Genomic DNA, 7,542 nt, shown 5'->3' on the forward strand with positions numbered 1-7,542 from the left:
CTCCTCATATCTGGGAATCACCTCATATCCCATCCTGGGAGTCACCTCATATCCCACCCTGGAAATCGCCTCATATACCCCCCTGGAAATCGCCTCATATACCCCCCTGGAAATCATCACCTCAGCCCTGGGGATCACCTCAGCCCTCCCGGGGGAACACCGTGGCCCCATCCCACGCCCCCCCGTCCCCCCATGGCAGGGACCACTCACCCCTCCGTGTTTGGGGGCTGCGCCCGCCGCCGGAGGACGAGGCAGACGGCCCCGGTCAGGAGGAGCAGGAGGAGGCAGGAGCCCAGCACCGGCCAGGCCAGCGTCATGTCCTCCAGCGCCCGCTGCATTGGGAGGCCTGGCAGGAGACAGCCCAGCGGGCAGGGGGCATGGGACCACCACCTTCCCTGCCTGCGCCAGGGACCCCAGCCCAGCACCTGTCCCCACCTCCGCTGCGGGTACTGACCACCATCCATCAGCTGGAGGCCACTATCGACGCTTCCCCCCAGTCCGGATCCCTTCTGTAGGCAGTCGGGGGGCTTCCAGCCAGGGTGGCAGTGGCAATGTCTCTTATTATTGCACACCTGAAAAGCCCAGGGCCGGGTGGTAAAAGTTGGTGATGAATTCAACGCAACGGACGCTCCTGCCCAGACCGGCATCAGTCTCGCTGCCGCTGGGTTGGGACAAGGCTACGCGCGCTTAGCAGCACTCTGGCAATTTAGGAAGCGCATCAGACAAGGAATGCACCATAAAGTGCAGGCTCGAAGAGCCTTGAGACATCAGACAAGCATAAAACATCACCCTCCTGCAAAACCCACAGGCACTTCTCTCTGATGAGCAGAAAAGAGGAGCGGCTCGCCCCAGCCACCAGCACTGCAGAGCCAGGCAGTGGTCTGGAGACCCCAGCAGCGCTCCACGCACCACCACGCAACATTTTTTATCTACACTAGCTCCGCTGCCCTCAATAGTTTAAATGGTTTTACTTGGTGTATTAGCTGACAAGGTCGCAATTTTGTTGAGTATCAGCCTAAAATGGGTCTTCGATCAGTTCCCATAGAAGCCCCAGCAAATCTGTACGACAAAGCCACCTGCCCTCCGCAGCACAGTGCGCGCTGCGTGGAATCACTTACGCCATGGCCGTGGCACTTCACTTTGCTGTCACAGTCATATCCCAGGACCGAATGTGGGTGACAAGTGTTGTTTATACACACCTAGGAAAAACCACAAGCAGTTCTGGCTCAGCATTGTTTTGCCATTGCAGCACTTGGCCCATCAGTCTGATGTGTCAAAGAGGAGTGAAAACATACTACTTCTAAAAAAACAACAATGGTGCTTTTAAAAAGCTCATTACTGTCTTGGGGTTGGGTTACGTCTAATGCTCACACCATGCCAGACCTTTAATGTAATGTTTGCATGTTTTTACAGTGTTTGTAAATATCGAGTACACTTATGTTGCAAAGGAGCACGTATTTCTAAAACCTTGTTAATATTTACAGTTTATGTCTGTCATTTTAGATGACTATATAATGTTTTCTCACCTTTCCGGAACCACACTTTGTACCTGGCGGAACCAGAAGAGGATCCAGCCTTGCTGGTGCATTCAAATAATCCAAAGATATACATAAATGCTCGCGCACTTGGACGTAAAGAACAGCAGCAGCTTCTGATGGAAATGGAGTGCTGTACGGGTATGTGCAGATTAACTTTCCACATCTGAGATTCCTATAAAATCAATTTGCATAGGATGTGTATCACACACACATATATATGTGTATGCTCCCTGATCAAAGACTAGAAACATTTAAACAGCAGAACACAAATCTGGAGCACTGCATGATAAGAAAAAATGAGCAGGACTGGGAAGTCCAGGAGACGATCTGAGACATAAGGAGAGACACCATACTACTAACAAGGAGAACTCACATGTGACTGTCTATTTATTGCTTCACAAATCTTACTATCAACTGGAGTCTTGATACGTTCCTTGACTGTAAAGTCCCAATTAAATATGCATTTTTAGCAGAGCAAGCACCCTTTCCCTAGAGCATACCTCCAAGCACAGGACTTATAGCCTTGTCTGGGCTGGAACCCACAGTGTCCAAATCTGTCCCGCTGACTATTGAGCTCCTCGTAACAAGCCACAGGAGCATTTTTTGAACCTACAAGTTTAGCGATAATATTTATTATCATTTAAAGGAACACAAAGGGACATACCATGGTATATAATAACTTCTTAATTTTTCATCCTGTTCATAGCAGAGCTTAGATGCTGTTCACTAGTTAGAGAAAATGTAATACCTGTCCCTGAACTGCCAAACCCTCAGCAGTCCTGAACCCCAGAAACACAGGATTAGCAAACAGTAGGTTATCTCTCTGATTAAGTTCACTCACAGATAATAATTTGCTTTTTTTGTTGTTGTTTTCATAGTTATCTCTGAAGAATCGGAAGAACTACATGCTACTGAAGTGCATATTTACCAGAATCAAAACTCAGCTTGAAATGTTTTCCTAAAGCTGTGTCCTTCCCTCCTCGGGTGCCCCACTCCACCCCTCTGCCCTCCGTTCAGGTACTGCACCTACCCTTCCCAGGCACCACAGTCTCTGCTCTCCCTCCTGCCCACTAACTGCATGCACAAGGAGAAGCTGGGACACAAGGTACAAGTCTTCCAGAGTGCTGTGCCTCATCACTCCTATTAGATACGTGCAAGTGCAGTCCCTACAACCCCTCCTGCTTCAACAGGTACTTGAAATTGGGTTCAGGCTCATGAGGGAGGTATCAGAAACGAGTTACCAACCAACCACAAACCCTCATTTCCACGAAACGAGGCTAAAAAGACACAATGAGACCGACCTGAGATCGGTGCATTAAAGAGCAAAGACACAAACTGAGCATTGTTACTCCTGGGGCCACCTCCAGCATCTGGGCAGTACCAGCACAACCAGAGCAGCCTCTGCTACCTCTCCCGTAGAGCCGCCGGCACTGCAGGTCCGGAGACTGGCAGCGTCCCTTGTAGCAGTAGCCGGTGCCGTGCTCACAGCCGTGCCCGTCCTGCACGTACAGGTCGGGGGGGCAGGATGCGGAGGACCCGTTGCAGAACTCAGCCAGGTCGCACTGCGCGTCGGCGGCGGGGCGGCACAGCAAGTTTTTCTGCTTGAACTGGCAGAGGAGGCAGAAAGGACTCTTCTCTCCATCCTTTTGCACCCACCGGCATAGGGGTCCCCTCTCAGGCCCCACGCAGCCCCTCCCGACGCTGTCCAGAGACACATCCCCAGTCCCTCGGGATCACCTCTGAGGCACTTGGGTCACCACATGCACCTTACGCTGTCCAGGACTCTCTTCCCCCAGTAATATTCCCCCTGGGGGTTTCAGGGAGCTGAGCTGGAAAGCCCTTCCCCAGGAAGCACTCTGATCATAAGTTTGTCTCCATCCTTCAGCACAGGAACATACTAATTCTCCAAAAATAAATAACGATCTTGTGATAACAATAAAAACATGCCTTACCTGACATTCATTACAACAAAAACCAGAAGAGAGAAAATGCAGCACAAATATCATTAAATTTTTTTGGAGATGCCTGTCTGAGCAAAACCAGAAAGCTGGTTTGACAGTGCTATTGTAGAAACAACTACTGCTCCAAGGTTTAGAAATGGCCTTAACTTCTGATAATTATGAACATACCTTACCTGGCACTTTTCACAGCACAATCCCAAGGAGCACTTCACTCCTGGTTTGAAGTTACACTGGGGAGTACAGCATTTGTCTAACGCACAGGCCTGCAAACACACCAGAAATCATTATTTGTTGCAAATTTCCCCATCTGCAGGATGACTGCTTGCCCTGACCCCCATCCTCTTAACAAACAGTGCAGCTCAGAGGAGCCGAGGGAAGAGCAGGAACGCTGTGCTTCTGCGCATTACCGCAGAAATGCTTTATACACAACCTGAGACCACTTCTAGCTTACATCCACCCGCTCTCAGGACCAGAAGAAAGCACTGCCCTCCACCAGAGCGTGGCACCCACCTCCGCCGCCCCGCAGTCACACTGCTCGCCGGGCTCAATGACACCGTTGCCGCAGACAGCCGCACGATAGGAAGGCTGATGCAGAGCATGTCTGATGAAAGGGCAGTCCCTGTTCTGCTTCAGGAAGGTTTTAAAGTCCCCGATGCTGCAGCTGCTAAAGGCTTTCGCCCCGCTGACATGTCTAAAATAAAGCAATTATCCATACTTGTCTGTGTTAACACATCTACTGCCGTTCACTCTCTCAAAATCTCTGTGCAATTCCAGGACTTGCTCACATACTGGAACAAGGCGCAATGGTCCCCTGGGTGTCTTTCAGTTCACTTGCCAAACCTCGTTTTACAACACATTATTAACAGAGGCTGAGAAACATTCAGAAATACCCTGCTTTTGGAAAGAAAAGGTCTCTCTTCTCAATTTAAGCACTCAATTACTAATGTAATTATTCTTATTTTCCTTCCTGAAGGAATAAAAGCAGGTATTTCCGATTTGTTGTCATTTTTGCAACAGAATGACATTTGTCAAGGACACCCCTAAGGAGAGGACACCCCGCGATGATCCCCACCACACAATTGCGACCGCTTGGCCAGGTGGTGGGTGACACGCGGCTGCACGAGCCAGACGGGCACTGGCTCCCCATCTCCCCCAGTGCATCCTGCCCACCCACCTCAGCTGCCCCAGCCCCCGCAGCCCCCGCAGGGCACAGGCAACGCCGCGGGCAGGGACAGGACCCCACCAACTCACAGTGCCTCCGGGCTCATGAGGCAGACGCGCCCGGGGCAGCGGCAGTCTCGGGAGTCGTCGTAGCTTATGCCCAGGCTGCGTCCCAGCAGCTGCGCCAGGAGAACGGAGAAGGACTCCGGCGTCACGGCCCCTTGGTACTAGAGGGAGGAGAGAGCAGGGCTGCCGTGGAGGTGCCTTCCCTGCGGAGACCCCAGCAGACCCCAGCTCCAGCCCCGGATGCTCCCACCCGTCCCTGTCCCTGCTGCCCGTGGGCAAGCTCCAGCTTCACGGACACATGGGCCAGTGGGGGACCAGCAATACGTACCACAGCCACTGCGCCAGCAGCGTCTCTCTGACACACCTTTCCCGGAGCCGTTGCACCCACGAACGCTGCTTGGTCCCTGTACCTGAAACACACGCACGTACACCGGCCACCCGGCCCGGGACACCCCGGTCACTGTGGGTAAGTGGGGGATCCCGGGTTTGCACAGCCTGAGGCCCCCTCGGTCCCCACGGGCTGCCCCGCTGTCCCCCGGTGCCCCCGCCAGCCCACGGGAGCCGCTGGCAGGGCCTGTGTGCCGGCCAGTGCCAAGTGCCAGACAGGGACCGGGGCTGCAGATTTCCCATTGCCAGGGCAGCAGCGGAGCCTCTCCTCAGCCATGGGCTGCAGGGACAGGCGGCGCAACTGCATACGCTACATCACCAAAGGCTGGCTAGGAGGTACGTCCTGAAAGAAATACTTTCAGAATATTAAGGAATTAGGAAATATGTAAGAAATATGTTTCTTTTAAAAAAAAGCATTTTTCGTGGGAATCTTTGTAGTTCAACCTACATTGGTTTAACTGATTTCTACCATGTAACCTTTAACGAGTAAGAAAACCTTTATCTTACAGTAATAGATAAGCTATATCATACGATCCCAGAGCGAGATGTGACTGTTTCCACTGTAAAAATTGCTGTAGAAGGTCATCTGCTTCCCCTGCTGTCGATATTTTATTCTCCTCTGTCCACAGCTCCAGGGAGGACAGCACAATGGTAACATTAAGAGGATTAAACATCTGAAAGCATAACAGAGGAAACGCCTGCTCACATACCTTTCCTTCTGAGCAGAATTACAGCTCTATACACAAAAAATCACGTAGGAAAAGCCAATTGCTATTGTCAGTCACTGAATGACATCTGTATGACAAATAGAATGAACAAACCTAAAAAATAGAAAGATACGCCCAGAGGCACGAGATCAAAGCCTAATAACCAGTGGAGTGACGAACACCATTAGAAGTTGCTTATAAGCACCTGAGTGGAAACAGATTAATTGTACGGCTGATCAGTGAGACAAGATCTGCAGCACGGAGAGGGGAACAATCTAGGAAGCCTCAAAACGTTGGACGTCAGCTGCCTGAAGGCAAACTGCCTGCGTTTTTGTACATCTGCATGAGACATTGCCACCACATATGGAAGGATGCTAATTTGTAGCAGATTGACATATCTGGAGAAAAACTCCCCAGGAAACACTTTACAGGCTATAAATACCAGACAGCTTACTCCCGGTTCCTGTGAAAAGGCAATGGGGGACAGTGGCCAGGTCCTGCAAATTCCTACTCCATTCTGCTGAACAGCACTTCCCTTGATACCAACTTGTCACGGTTCATGACTTGCCCCAAGCAGCGAACCATAACTCTAGCACAGACCATACCCCCAGAGCCATTACAGCTTTGAAAAAGCATATTTTCACAATTGCTAAGCCAAACCTTTGTATTAGCCCACTGGGAGTAAACCCCTCGCCCACCTCTGACCAAGTCTGGACCAGGCTGCTGAGAAGCTAGGAGCTCCTGCCATCACAGCCAGAACATCGCGAGTCAAGACCTGGAATTTTTTACATAGCCTCCTCCTAAAACCAAAAGCAGCTGTGGCCAAAAAGCAAGCTGTGACCAAAAGCAGCAGTAGGTGGCCATTACTAACATCAACCCCTCCATCTTACTACAATACAAACCAGACTTTAAAACTTACATTGTTGACTAAATTGAAGACCTGGATTATCTTCTGTGTTGCAGCATTTGTATCTGAACCCATATAGTTGTACTGAAAAACAACCCAAGAGGACATAAGAGCAGACAAGGCATTTACCAAGATGAAGCAGAATGATGTTGAAACGCTGAAATGATTGCCAACATCCAGTCATGTAAATGTGAGCTACGAATTTTCATTCTTTCTTTCCTACAGAACCTACAATACACATAACTTTTCAGAAGGGAAAATAAATACATATAACAGCTGTGAAATGGCACCATTTCTATGCTCGTAGAAGTCAGGCAAACACAAGGAGAAAATGACTGGCACAGACTTACCAAAGCCTTGTCCAAAACTACGTACACTTTCAAGTATTTGGGAGATCGGGCTGCAGCTGATAGTGGCTGAAAAAGAAAATGGTCTCCAATGCTATTTATTTCTATGTTCTATAGTCACCTTATTCCTGAGGTTTGCTACGCTACTCAAGTGTCCATTCAAAAGCAATGCTTTGATGCTGTATCCAAATTAGCATAACGTAAGAAGCCATTCCCACTCAGCCATTTCTGACTTTTTTCAGAAGATGTTCTACCTTGGCGATGCCTTTCATAGGCACTAGATCAGTAACGATCCACGCGACACCCCATCGCAAGCACAGGCACTCCTAAACCTCCCCCATCTCTGTCCATCCAGACGGCTCCGGCCAAAGCTTCCTGCGGGATCGGACCCCTCCCCACGTGACGGGGACATCAGCACCCCCGAGACAACAGGCACACACTCACTTCGTCACCTCCACGTGCTTTGGT

General features: G+C 50.3%; 1 protein-coding gene across 1 annotated transcript in view; it reads right to left on the reverse strand.

The window, feature by feature from the left end:
• The window catches only part of LOC104828961 (disintegrin and metalloproteinase domain-containing protein 32-like), a 9,430-nt gene that overhangs the window by 564 nt on the left and 1,324 nt on the right, over nucleotides 1-7,542 (reverse strand). The window contains exons 6-18 of the mRNA XM_010562969.1: nucleotides 7,078-7,143; nucleotides 6,740-6,811; nucleotides 5,621-5,787; nucleotides 5,055-5,136; nucleotides 4,751-4,887; nucleotides 4,010-4,190; nucleotides 3,673-3,762; nucleotides 2,947-3,145; nucleotides 2,039-2,147; nucleotides 1,527-1,710; nucleotides 1,119-1,199; nucleotides 455-572; nucleotides 211-346 (exon numbers count right to left, since the gene is read on the reverse strand). Of these exons, the coding sequence (XP_010561271.1) occupies nucleotides 211-346; nucleotides 455-572; nucleotides 1,119-1,199; nucleotides 1,527-1,710; nucleotides 2,039-2,147; nucleotides 2,947-3,145; nucleotides 3,673-3,762; nucleotides 4,010-4,190; nucleotides 4,751-4,887; nucleotides 5,055-5,136; nucleotides 5,621-5,787; nucleotides 6,740-6,811; nucleotides 7,078-7,143 (1,622 nt within the window). The remainder of the gene's footprint in view (nucleotides 1-210; nucleotides 347-454; nucleotides 573-1,118; nucleotides 1,200-1,526; nucleotides 1,711-2,038; nucleotides 2,148-2,946; nucleotides 3,146-3,672; nucleotides 3,763-4,009; nucleotides 4,191-4,750; nucleotides 4,888-5,054; nucleotides 5,137-5,620; nucleotides 5,788-6,739; nucleotides 6,812-7,077; nucleotides 7,144-7,542) is intronic.

Source organism: Haliaeetus leucocephalus, unplaced genomic scaffold, assembly GCF_000737465.1.
Source record: "Haliaeetus leucocephalus isolate CR32 unplaced genomic scaffold, Haliaeetus_leucocephalus-4.0 Scaffold162, whole genome shotgun sequence".
NCBI classification, from domain to species: Eukaryota; Metazoa; Chordata; class Aves; order Accipitriformes; family Accipitridae; genus Haliaeetus; species Haliaeetus leucocephalus.